At 45.8% G+C, this 13,537-nt stretch overlaps 1 protein-coding gene across 2 annotated transcripts in view; it reads left to right on the forward strand.

Annotated features, from left to right (window-relative positions):
• NHS (NHS actin remodeling regulator) overlaps window positions 1–13,537 on the forward strand; it is a 335,839-nt gene that overhangs the window by 247,188 nt on the left and 75,114 nt on the right. The window contains exon 1 of one of the 2 annotated variants that reach the window (XM_075999581.1): window positions 10,543–11,778. The exons of the other annotated variant lie outside the window; for it this stretch is intronic. Coding sequence (XP_075855696.1) covers window positions 11,553–11,778 — 226 coding nt within the window. The 5' untranslated portion in view covers window positions 10,543–11,552. Of the gene's footprint in view, window positions 1–10,542; window positions 11,779–13,537 lie in introns of those variants that run through there. 2 annotated transcript variants of the gene reach the window in all.

Raw genomic sequence — 13,537 nt, forward strand, 5'->3', positions numbered from 1 at the left:
GTATCTGCGCAGTATGTGAAGGTCCCTCTGGAAACCATGTATAAAATAGTATCTCTCTAGGTGGCCATTTGAGGGTCTCTTTCAGAGTAAGAACTAGGTCATTCATCTCTGCTATGGTATTGCCTAGTGGATTTTAGATACTCAAAAAATATTATTTTTTGAATTAGTGAATCTTTCAAATTGTATTGGGCATAATAAAAAACCAGTGTCATTAATCTTCAAAGAGATTCCATTTGTAGACCCCAAGGTCTCCATTAGCCTACTATTAATCCTAGTTATTCTTGTATTTAATCAGGCACTGGCATTTAAGATTAATTTTTACACCATCTTCTTGAGTTATATTAACATTTTTTACTCACTACCGTGATACCAATATTGTTTTCTACTCTCATTCATTGTAAATGCATATTTTTCCAGCAATATTATAGAGGAAATAATGGAAAAATCTGGAATTCTAAATACCATCTGTAACTTCTGTTCCCATGGGAAAACGTGTCCTGAATTTAAAAGGAAAATCAATTTACAAGTGAACTTTGGAATACTCCGAGGCTTGAGACTGACTGTATTCAAGCATCAAAGCCCCACATCCTAGAGCTCCAGTTCATGCATCTTACTGCCTGCAGCCTGGGGGTTAGAGGGAGGAAGCCTAAAGTCAGAGACACAAAGTGACCTCCCAGAACCACTGGAGAAGGCAAAGAGGACCTTAGAGTGGTCCTTCCATGGGCTCTTTTAGAGTTCTACCAGCATCATCACTAGGCCATCTTGGATGTGTCATAACCATGCCAGGGAGCCAGAAAACTTCTTTCTTACAAATCCTATTGAGATTTACATCTCTATGATCCCCAAACTGTTCCCTCTCTTGGACAAATGAATACCTGAATCATGTGTTGTCTCTCCTGTTTAAAAAATCAATTAAAAAAATCTTAATTTATTGAGCAATATTTATGAGTAAAGAAGCTCCTATGTGCAAAGCAACTTTCTAACACATCAATATTTATTATGAAATTATTCTTCAGAAACTTCCCACTGCTTCCCTTTCTCCTTTTGGACATAAATGATTCTCAACCAAAACCCTTTAAGAGCAGGCCAAACCAGGCCTTGATTTTCTTTCATGACACAGTCCAGATGGTAAGACGTGGATAGAAGACTTCTGACATGAGCAGGAGATGCCTCTGTCTGGCTTCTCCACATCTGGTGATTTCTCTTTCCTGCTCTTCCATTCAACCCCATCCTCAAATGAGCAAACTTTCCCTCCCAATTGTGTATATGATACTAGTTTTATGTCTACTCTGCTTTGGAAATTTCGTTTCTGATTCTGCTTGGAAGGCCACTCATGGAGGTTCCAGCCTAGAGCCTGAATCCAGTGTCCCAGCCAGGTTCTCAGACTGGGAAAAGCTTTTGAGAAGCAAGTTCAGAGCCTGAATTAGGAGAGACTGTCAATGCTGGTATAGAGACAGATTTTACAAATGTATAAGGTTGCTCAGTAAAAGATCCCCTTTTCTGGAACATAATTAGCATGTATTTAACTGCAAATGTAGAAAAATTGTTTAGGGTACAGACCAACACATTTTCTCAGGATAACAAAGAAGGTTTCCTTCTCTCTCCTCTTTTATCTGTTCTTTATAAAACCTTACCACAGTCAACTAAAAGGGCTCCCCTTTCATTCCATACCCCTTTTCCCAAGAAGCAAAATGAACTAAATTAATTCATTCACTCAGTACTGTAAATACCAAATGAAAAAGCCATAGACATATAGATGTAAATACTGACTCTGTAATTATTTTTTGTGTTTGTATAACTAGAGGGCACTGGGAAAAAGAAAAAAGAAATTATGCAAAGTTCAAAGGGTTCCAGATTTACTAAGAAAATAAGAAAAGAAAAAAAGTAACCCAAGCATCCACATGCTAAGATAGCTGAACAATCAACTAATATGTTACCCACCAGCATTCTCTTCAAAAGAAATGGCTTCTGTAGAAGCTGGTGGAAACTCCGAATGCTGAACATTTTTTCCTATTAAATAAAGTTAGTAATTAATGTAGTGATTAAGAGTGCAGGCTTTGGAGTTGCTTGCACTATGTCGAAATTCCAATGTACAGCCAAAGATAAGAACCACTGCTCTAGGTATTTAGTTGTAACCATTATTTTTCCTTTTTCAGAAAGTTCAATTTGGCCCTAATTTAGTTTGTGATTACAGTATTTCTTCTTTTCTTTTAGGGTCTCCATCTGTAAATTTTCCAAGTATTTGGGAAGGGGAGGATAGACATCCCTCTCCCCCTCTCCCACCTGTGAATATCTTATCTTCTTAAGAAGACAGCCATGACTATTGTTGTTGAATACAAAACTGACAACACATTCTAACAAATTGTAGTTCTTCTTGTTCCACAGCATTACCCCTCTATTTCCCTGAGGGATTTCTGGGGTTATGCATTGGCATTTGCAATCTTTAAGCATGTCATCTCTTCTCTTCCTTCTATCCACTGATTGTTTCTGGAGGGTGGCTCTGGGCCACTTACCTTGGTGACTATTTCCTCCAAACCACATGACCCAACATCAACCTGACAAACCCAAGATCATAAAGGGAAGGTGGGCTTCAGGAACTGTATCCATAGGAATCCTCTCTAAACTGGTACTTTCACAGGGCATATTAAGGTGATATGAAGACCTTAAGCAGTGCCAACATTCAGAGCCATCAGAAAGGGTTTACATTTTGTTTAAAAAAGGCTTTAGTTTATGATCATTGTGTTCAAACCAACAATTCTCAACCATTAGTATCTGTTTTGACATATGGCCAGAAATTTATTTTAAAGAACTGCATCAGTTAGCCTTATCTGCATAACAAATCACCCCAGGACTTAGTGGCTTAAAAGTTAGTATTTGTTCTGGCCTAGGCTGGGTCAGTGAAGCTCTGCAGAGCTTGTTTATATGTCTGTAGTCAATCATCTGGGGCTGGATGACTTAGGGTGGCCTTATTCACATGTCTGGTGTTAGCAGGCTAAGATGAGGGAGGCAACTGGGCCACATGTGTCTCATCATCCAATAGGCTAGTCCAGCCTTCTTTATAGAGCGCCTATAAGCATAGATAGGTACCAAGATCAGCATAAGCAAAAGGTGCAAGGCTTCCTGAGGCCCAGGCTCAGATCATGTACAGTGTAACTTCCACCACATTCTATTGTCCAAATCAAGTCGTAAGGCCTGCTCAGATTCAAGGTGGAGAAATTGACCCTACCTCTTGATGGGAAGGGCTGAAAAGTACCATGGCTATTTTTGAAATCTACCACAATAACCAAGTGCCCTTATTTGTAATTTTTTAAATATATAAATTAAATCGATTTGAAGTTCTTCCAGGAGTAATGTAACTCTCACTTGCATTCAAATAGACTTTATTAAGTGGGAGAGAAAGAGATGGCACATGGCTGTGACAGTGAATGGTCTATGTAAATACCATGGGTCATGGGAGAAAAAGGTTGCGAACAGTTGTGTAAAAGGCAATGTAGGCCGGGCGCAGTGGCTCACGCCTGTAATCCTAGCTCTCTGGGAGGCCGAGGCGGGCGGAATGCTCGAGGTTGGGAGTTCGAAACCAGCCTGAGCAAGAGCGAGACCCCGTCTCTACTATAAATAGAAAGAAACTAATTGGCCAACTAATATATATAGAAAAAATTAGCCGGGCATGGTGGCTCATGCCTGTAGTCCCAGCTACTCGAGAGGCTGAGGCAGCAGGATTGCTTGAGCCCAGGAGTTTGAGGTTGCTGTGAGCTAGGCTGACGCCACGGCACTCACTCTAGCCTGGGCAACAAGCGAGACTCTGTCTCAAAAAAAAAAAAAAAAAAAGGCAATGTAGTGAGGTGGAAAGAGCATGAACCTTGGAATCAGGCAGACCTGAGTTCAAGCTCCTTCTCTCCAACTGTTAGCTGGTTGGCCTTGGGCAAGTTACTTAACTTCTCTGAACATCAATTTCCTCAACCATAAAATAGGAATAATAATACTTAAGGCATAGAGCTATTGTGAGGATTAAATAAGATTATGGTATAATGCCAAGCACCTAGGCAAGAGCTATCTCATGTTGCTAGTTTCCCTCCCTGTCCCCTTAATTTTTTGAAAACCATGTGTAGTGGGCATAGTAACTTTTACTCAGAATCAAAGCTGCCTCATCCCTTTCCCTGCCAAATACCAGCTTGTCTTTTTCCACATATTGCATATCTTTCAGAGATGACTTTGATATAGTATTTTCCAACCTGGGATCTTGGCACTGTTTGCAAACATAAACTTACAGTTAATAATTCCAAGACAATTCTCAGCTTTGGTGATATAACTTATTTCACATTTTGAGTTGCATATAGCTTGGTTTTTCTTTATGGTCTGTATATACTGTGGATTTTGGAAACCCACCATGAGAAAAAGAGGCTTTAAAATAATAGAAGTTGGGCAGCAATGTGTGGGAACCATGTTTTTTCAGAAAGGATGCATTTGCATTGGATAAGGTTTTCAAATATATCAAGGAGCTCTAAGTAGTGAGGTTGGTCTTTGGGGGCTAGAGGAGGCCAGGTTGGGCAAAATCTCTGCTTAATCTTCTCCTCTGATGCATTCCATAGGGCTCCATTCTGGCTAAATCATCATAATTCCCACCAAGACAGCACAGAATGATAATGGTTTTATTTATTATTTTATATGCATTGCCAGTATATGCAAAGCTTTATAGCTTGCCATAAATCGAGAGGGATTATCACAGCTGTTACTTATTTTAACAGGTCACAATACAGTAGTTTATGCCAGATGGTTTGGAGAATTTTGAGAGAGAAATTTTATACAGGCAGCTATATAGATACTAGCTTGGGTAGTTGCACCTTGAAATTAATTTACATTTGTTATGATATAAAATATATATGAATAAACACACAGTTCCTTATGAATGAGTGATCCATTTTATAACAGCGATTTCTTCTGGAAGTTGTGGGGGTATCTTGTGAGCAGTGGCAGGGCAGCAGCAGTAGTAATGTGCTGCTGCTAGGATAAATGAGATGTAAAGCTTAGTCACATCCACAGCCATGAAGGGGACATCCAATTTGCTCCTGGGAAGTAAGCCTTGGAGGCAAAACTGAGTTTCCATCATTGAATCTTAGTATACATTTGAGCCAAAGAGAATAAACCAGGGATATCACCCTAGCTAAACATTGGGGGGGGTATAGAGGGGGTGTATGGAGGAAAGAGAGTAGAGCTCAAATTGGGATTCCCCAAGGTCACTAACAAGGTCAGTCTGGGACAAAAAGGTTACCCAGCCCTGGGCAGATCAAAGAACCTATTACTGCCCTTGCAAATGATGAAGTGTATAGGTAGAATGACCACTTCCGGATGCTCAGCAGAAATGTGAAGAAATAAATAAGTACTGATGATCAGAAATCATTTTGGAAGGTATATTTGGTTTCAGGTCTCATAAAACAATAGATTTATACAATGGGAGGCCTCGAGAAAATTTTACAGGTCATTTCTACCCTCTTTGTTTTATAGATAAGAAACAGACCAAGAGAATCACTTAAATATGATCATCTTAGTTTTTTCAATAAAGACATAAAATCAGACTGTCAAAGTATTTGACTCCCCTGGCCTCCTCCAATCTCCTTCCTCTCAATCCCGCTTCCCACCTCATGCTGGGAAAGGACCACATCCCCACCTAGGACAATAATCCGAAGACCAGGTCTAAAGCACAGTTGGATTTTCTTGGTAAATTGCCCTGAGACATAAAAGTAATTTACCCCCTCTGGAACTGAAATAAAATTATTTAGCCCTTAAGAGCCAATTCTTCCAGCTCCTATAAAATAGAAGTCAACTAAGATCTGTTGGCATCAACAAAATAATTACCCAGAAAAGGTGTATTTAAAATGAAGATTTGGAGCACATAATGGCTATAATCTATTAATACACGTAAAACATCCGGAAGTGACAGTATTTTGAAAGGTGAATAGTCCATGCATGTTGAAGGACAGAACTAGAATCTGTATTATGGACCCCCCCCAAGATGGCTAGAGAAGAATTAAAGCTTTCAAAATTTGTAAGCTGGATAATATAGAAATATTCCACTCTTTTCAGAGCTGCTGAGCTTCTGATAACTTCATCTCTCTGGAACACAGCATTAAGCCTGGAAGTACGAGAAAAGAGCTTCCTAAGACTGCGAACAGATGTCAGCAAGCCCATGCACTGTATCCTTTAGGCTTTTGCTTAGACCATTAGTGACTCTTTGTAATGGCTAGACGTTATCCAGGCATGGGTGTCTGCTATCCTCAGCTCATTGTGGGCTCAGACTATGGAGAAGGAGCTAGAAAAAGGGTGAGAAAATAATGACAGTGGAGAAAGAGCATGGATATCCAGAAAGGAATCTTAGAAATGTGTTACCATAGAGACCCATAATAAGCCTGCTTAATAAAGACCCTAAGTAATCAGCAAAGCATTAAATCGTGTTTCGTACCATCTGATTAAAGAGATAGGCAAGTGAATTACTCAAGGCAGGAAAATTCTGGTAATAAAACCCCCAGCATTTCAATGACTCACTTCTCACTCTCCTTGCACTCTGACACAGGTCTGCATATAATCAGTTGGGCACCCAGGCTCCTTCCGTCTTGGGACTCCACCACCCCATAGCACCTCTGCGTTCAGCCAAGGAAGAAAAAAGAGCATGTGTAAGAATGGGTAGGAGTTTTCATGTGCCAGGCCTGGAGCACACATCACTTTTGCCCACATTCCGCAGGCCAGGAATCAATTCTAGGGCTGTGCCTACCTGCAAAGGGAGGCTGGGAAATGAAGTCTAGCTGTAGGAAAAAGAGGGAGACAGTTTGGTGAACAATTAACTAGCTGGTTTCTTCCAGGGAGGGTAGAAAATGCTTTTATTTATTTATTTATTTATTTATTTATTATTTTTTGAGACAGAGTCTCACTTTGTTGCCCAGGCTAGAGTGAGTGCCGTGGTGTCAGCCTAGCTCACAGCAACCTCGAACTCCTGGGCTCAAGCAATCCTCCTGCCTCAGCCTCCCGAGTAGATGGGACTACAGGCATGCGCCACCATGCCCAGCTAATTTTTTGTATATATATTTTTAGCTGGTCAATTAATTTCTTTCTATTTTTAGTAGATATGGGGTCTTGCTCTTGCTCAGGCTGGTTTCGAACTCCTGACCTTGAGCTATCCGCCCGCCTCGGCCTCCCAGAGTGCTAGGATTACAGACATGAGCCACCGCGCCCGGCCTAGAAAATGCTTTAGAATAATAAGGGGCTTCAGAAAATTGTTCTTGGCTGGATAAACTTTAGTTATATGGACAATTACCTATATAGACTTTTATATTTCCTGGCAATACCAGTTAAAGGAAATAGTTATTTCCTGAGCCACACCTTAGATTAGAGGTTGGCAAACTATGACCCATGGGCCAAATCCCACCCACTCCCCATTTTTGTGAATAACAGCCACATTCATTCATTTCTGCATCATCTATGGCTGCTTTTGAGCTTCAATAGCAGAGTGTAGTAGTTGCAACAGAGACTACATGGCCTGCAAAGCCTAAAATACTTTCTACTCACCCCTTTACAGAAAAAGTTTGTTGACCTCTGCTATAGATCATCACTATCCTAAAGGTGGACGAATTTGCAGTTGTCTGTCTCCTAAGACCTGATACCATTGGCTTCCAGTAAAAACATCAGTATGTCGAAGAGATATCTGCACTCCCATGTTTATTGCAGCACTATTACAATAGCCAAGATACGGAATCAACCTAAGCATTCATCAACAGATGAGTGTATAAAGAAAATGTAGCTTATATACACAACGGAATACTATTCAGTCATGAAAAGAATAAAATCCTGTCATTTTGTAGCAACATGGATGGAACTGGAGGTGATTATGTTAAGTGAAATAAGCTAGGCACAGAAAGGCAAATATCATATGTTCTCACGCATAAAAAAGTTGATCCTATATAAGTAGGGAGTAGAATAGTGGTTACCAGAGTCTGGGAAGAGTAAGGGGGGGGGAGAATAGGATGAGGTTAGTTAATGGATACAAAATTTGAGCTAGATAAGACCAATAAGTTCTAGTGTCCTACAGTACTGTGAGATGACTATAGTCAACAACAATTGGTTGTATATTTTTAAATAGCTAGAAGAGAGGATTTCAAGTGTTTCCCAACACACAAAAAATGATAAATGTCTTAGGTGATAGATTTTTCTACCCTGATTTGATCATTTAATATTGTATATAGGTATCACAATATCACACTGTACCTCATAAATATGTACAATTATTATATTTCAATTAAAATAATAATTAAATATCTATATAAAAAAGTGGGACACCCACATGGATTGGGATATAAACTCAGCCCTTAGAACATCAGTTCCAACTGGGGCCATTCTCTCTCTGCTCTATCCCTGCTAGCATCCAGCACAGTCCTTGGCATCTAAGAAGTATTCAATAAGTGCTTCTGTTTGAACCCTCAAGCCCTAGGAATCATCATGTACCCTAACTGCCACACAAGGGATAATGATCCCAAGAAAAAATGCCGTATGTGAACATTGTGTGTGAAGATGTCAAACACAGGTAGGAAGGAACTACCTTTGTTGAGCTTTTATTATGTGCCAGGTGCTATCACGGTGCTTTCTAGCTATTGTTTTATTTACTCTTCTTAGCAACCCCATCAATTAGTTATTCTTATTTTCATTTTACAAATGAGGAACTCAAGATTCAGAGAAGTCAATTAATTTCCCCAAGGCCACGCTGCTAAGGGCTGGAGGAGCTAGGATTCCAACACAGGTCTTTCGGGGTCCAAAGCCCATGTTTTTTTTACCTCTGTGCCATGGGACTTGCTAAAACTTTATTCCAACTTAAGCAATCTAGTAGTATCATTACTTTCATCATCATTGTTAACAACCATCTAATTACTGTAAAGCTCAATGCAAAGGGGAAAAGACATGGCCATTTTCATTGCTTTTTGGAGGTCTGCAGGCCTCGTTGGCAAGGTTCTCCCTTGATAGAGCAGCCCTGAAAACCCCATGCAACACAGTTCATATCCTTGGGATGTCTGATTAGTGACTTGGCCACCGGTTACCCGTTATCTGGCCAGGGACTGCTGTGGGGGCGGCCATTTTGCTCACCCTCACATAAATTCTCATTTCAAAGCCTGAGAGGTTTGGGTCCATACATGGTGGGGCCTCCTGTTTGAAGTTGGTCTGAGAGCTTGGTAATGCACAAATGGCTGGGCATTACCCCCAGAGTCAGATTCAGCGGGTCTGGGTGGGACCTGAGAATGTGCATCTCTAAGGAGCCCCAGGTGCTGCAGGTACTGCTGGTCCTTGGCCCCACGGAGCTAAAGGAAAGGCTTCCCTTGACCGTTTAGAAGCTCCCACTGGGCTCCCCACCCACCCCACACCCCCCACCAATGGCCAATCCATCAGGTCTTTCCAAAGCCTCCGGGGGCCCAGGTCGGCTCTTGGCAGGCAGAACTCCTCCCACTGACCTCCCAGTGACACTTGGCATTCTAGATCACGCTGCCTTTCTGAAACCCTTTCATGGCCAGTTTCTGAGATGCGGCCCTTCCTCCCTCCCTCCTGGTCTCCTGCTTCTCTGCTCATCTCTCTTCCTCTCTGGTGGCCTTTTCCTTTGCCCACCCATCCCTTAAACTTTGGGGTGCATGGCTTTCTTACCCTCACTGGGGGTGTGGTTAAGCCATTGGCTGCAGCCTCATCCTTCCTGTCCTCGCCACACTCTGTCTTCCTGGGGCCTCCCGCCAGATTCTGTCCTTCCTGGTAGCTGGCAGTCCTCCAAGGAGGTTTGTGTGAGTGGGGTTGGAGGAGGACAGCCAACCCAGGCTAACTTGGGTTCAATGTGATATTTCATGTGACCACAGTCATTAATTCATAGTAATGCCAATTAGGAAATATTCTTTATCTCACACACAGGGTGCTCATGCAAACCCTGTGATTTCTTGTGACCTTTGCAAATGGAGTGTTTCACCACAATTGTGAATTATGGAGGAGTTACAGGCCTCGTGGACACGATTCTACTCACACATGCAAATCTGGCCAGGGCATAAACCTCCCTATTTGAAAATAGATGGCCCAGTCAGAAAATAGTCAAGTTGTCCCTAAATGGGTTTCAGAGGTTTCAAGACATATTACCCAAAACAGCATCCCACAAGGCATCTTTAGATCATTTCATTGACTGGTTTCTCCTTGTTATGTACAGTATTAGGATATCCCATTAGTGCCGTGTTTTAAGTGGCCCTAAATGGCTCTCTGCCTTCTGCATGAGGTTGCTACATAGAGAACCTACCAGCCTAAGGCATGGACACACTCTGCCATGGTTTTTAACCCTGGTTCAACCTCAGATCTGGTTTAGTAAATCACCCTTCCCTGGAGATTAATATATGGCTGCAAAGGCATTGTCCTTGCAGTGTTTTTAAGCCTGGGCAGGGTGAGTTGTGTCTAGGATGTGAGGTTTCATCGTCCGAGGATGAGTGGGGTGGGGGGGAGGGGATGCAATGTCACATTTTTCGGTCGCTCTATTACTGTTACATGCTGGCACATGCTCTACGCCAGTCTCTGTCCACCACCCTCTTGCCTGGGCTGGAGGGGTTGGCACGCTCGACGTTTCTGATTCCTCTGCTGTTGGCCAGAGACCAGGGACGAGGGAGGTGAGAAGGGAGCCGCGGGGGTGCGGTGCTGAGCAGCCGCGGTCGGTCCAGCCTGTTGGTGATGTGCGGAGCCCGCCGCCACTCGGGGCATGAGTAACGCGCAGCCCCAGCGGCAGCGCTAAGAGAGAAGGAAACGTACAGGTACTAGAAATCCGGATCCGGGATCCTCCGCAGCCCTCGGCGTGTCTAAGCTCTCAGGCGGGCTTTGTGGCCGGTTCCCGCGCGCCGCCGAGTTTGAGGCTGGGGGCTGAGTCCTGCAGCTCACTGCGGCTGGCGGCAGGGGACGGATTATTTTTAGCAGGTTCCCTTTAGCTCAGTGGAGCCGGGAGATGTTCGCGGAGCCAAGCGGCTGTCTGCGGAGCGTTGGTGCAACCGTGCCTGCTGCCCGGGAGGTTTGGCTGCCGCAGTCCTCTCCATTCACTGGGCTGTAAATCGAAGCTGTCTACACCGGCAAGGCGCTGGATCCCGGCGTGGCCCCAGGGCTACGTCCCGCCCAGGTCTCCGGGCACCTGAGTTCCCAGTGGTCAATTAGGTGTCTCAGCCTGCAGCACTGAAGCAGTGGAGGGGCCAATGCCCCTGCTTTGATGGAGCGCGCCTTGCGCAGAGACCTCCCCAGTCGACTTCCTCATCAGAAGGCAACGTCCATTCATAATTCTCTCTCCGCCTGTGGACCGAGTTAGGCTGGAGCTGGGCATGGACTCCTGCGATCTCTCTCTTTGCATCTGAAGGCGAAACTAAGATAAAAGGGGAAAGGAAGGGGAAATGCGGTCCTAACGCAACAAGGCGCTGGAAAGCCCCCGAGAGGCCTCTCCTTTGCGGGGAGAGGGAGAAGAGGCAGACCCCGAGCCCAGCGCCCCAGCCAGCTGCTGCTTCGCTGCGGAGCCGGCACGCATGCCTACCTCACCTGACGGCCGCATTCCCGGGGAGCCGGCGCGGGGCCCGGCGGCGCGCCCAGGGCGCACGGGCGGTAGGATTTCTGCACCGGCGGAACGATGCGCCGGCGGCTTGCCCAGGGCCGAGCCCGAGCCCGAGCGGGCGCCCGGGGAGGCTAGCCTCGGCGCGGCGCCCCACCGCAACCCCCCGGGATGCTCCGCGACTCGCAGCCCAGGCCACGCGGGTGTGTGTGAGATGGGACCAGCTTGGGGGGAGGGGGTATGGGCAAGTGACATCATTTTAAACTAATTTCTCGCTTCTCTGGGTGGTGGGTGAACTTGGGGGCTGGGGGAGGCTCGAGCCGCAGCCCAGCCGCGCGCGCTACCCGGAGAGGAGATTCCCAGGCTACTCCTGCCGGCCGAGGTCCGGGAGCCGCGTCCCCTCGGCAGAGCTGAGCGAGGGTGAGCCGGCGGTCAAGGTGGACCGCGCAGAGCTCGGAGGGGCAAGGGGAATAGCGCTGGCTTTCAAGGGTCTTTTATTATTTTTTTAAAGCATATTGCAGCTGCAGCTTTGAAGTTTGCCGCCTACTCCCCACCCCCCATACCGGGTTCTGGGGCGGGGCGGCACTTTTCCACGCTGCTGCCCTGGCCCTTACCAGCTGGGTGGAGGGGTCTGCAGGGGCTGCAGCGTCTGATGTTGGGCTTCCTGCAGGGGACATGGGGACTCGGAGCGCTGCGAGTGGAAGGGTGCCCTGAGGCTTGGCCTTTTGGGGGCTCTAAGGGCTGGGAAGAAGTCAAGGATCCCGTTTAACACCCTGTCCTGTATTCCTGCCCTGCCACTTGGTGTTGGGTGACATTTTGCCTGTGCAGGGGTTTCACTGTCATGGAGCTGTGATGCTGTAAGGCAAATGGACTGTTAGGATGAGCTGGAAGAGATGCGAGAGAGAGCTGGAGCTTTTCCTTTTGTGGCGGTGTATTAACCCCATCGACCCTGCTCCCTTGGCGCACCTGTCTCTTGGGGTCACCATCTGTGCGCATCAGTGGGGCTGCCTGACCCATTAGCCATGCCAGGGCCGATGGGCCAAAGCTGGACTTGCTCAGGGCATGCAGGCCAGGAATGTGTGGGCAGTAAAAGAGCAACCCCCCCTGACACTTCCCCCACCAAGGCTAAGCAGGCCCGGCCATGATGGTGCACAGTGTTTTGCCATAGTACGGTGTGCTCTTGAGTTCTGGAGCTCTTGTTTTATGGGGTTTTGATTTTGCAGTTTCGTGCCTCTTGGTCACCAGTTTGTTTTTCACAGCTGCTTGTGAGCAAGGCAAAGATAACAGCATCTAAAAATAGCCCTGCGGCTGGAGACGCAGCTTGGCTTGACCCCACTTTTACAGGGATGGGGTCTCCCTTCCCAGCTGCCTGAAGGTGAGCCACACTTGGACCCCCAGATGGCCTGAGACCAGGTCTACAGATCCTTCAGAGCAGTTTAACCTCCGGTCTCCAGGCAAGGTGGGGATGCAGGTCTGTGGGAGAACAGCAGCAGCTCTCAGAAGCCTCATCCATTCTTGTGTGAGGTCCAAAGCCACTGGGCTGTGATACTAGAGGGTGGGAGCCTCTGCAGGGGTCTCACCCTCACCCCCAGCCATGGTCAGCATCCATGGCTTTCCATCCCCTCTGTTGTACCCAGCCATAGAAATGGGGCTTCCTCTTCTATACTTCAAGGGGCAGCTGGCCACTCCCCCCAAAGGCTTTTGACCCAGAATACAGAGGAACCAAAGAGTCCAAGTGACACTTAAGTCCTGCCAGCTTCCTAGTGTGCAGACAGTAGCTGGGGTGATACTCTTTCCTTTCTAGATGGAAACCCCTGGACAGTTGAGTTAGGAACCTCTTCCTGCTCAGCCAGAGTTACCCAGCCTGTCCAAAGGGGGCTTCCCCTAGCTGATGGGGACAGGGCCACGTGGAATGCAGATAGGAAGGGACTGAGTACTTTTCATTAATGGCCACAGATGGCA

Source organism: Microcebus murinus, chromosome X (assembly GCF_040939455.1).
Source record: "Microcebus murinus isolate Inina chromosome X, M.murinus_Inina_mat1.0, whole genome shotgun sequence".
NCBI classification, from domain to species: Eukaryota; Metazoa; Chordata; class Mammalia; order Primates; family Cheirogaleidae; genus Microcebus; species Microcebus murinus.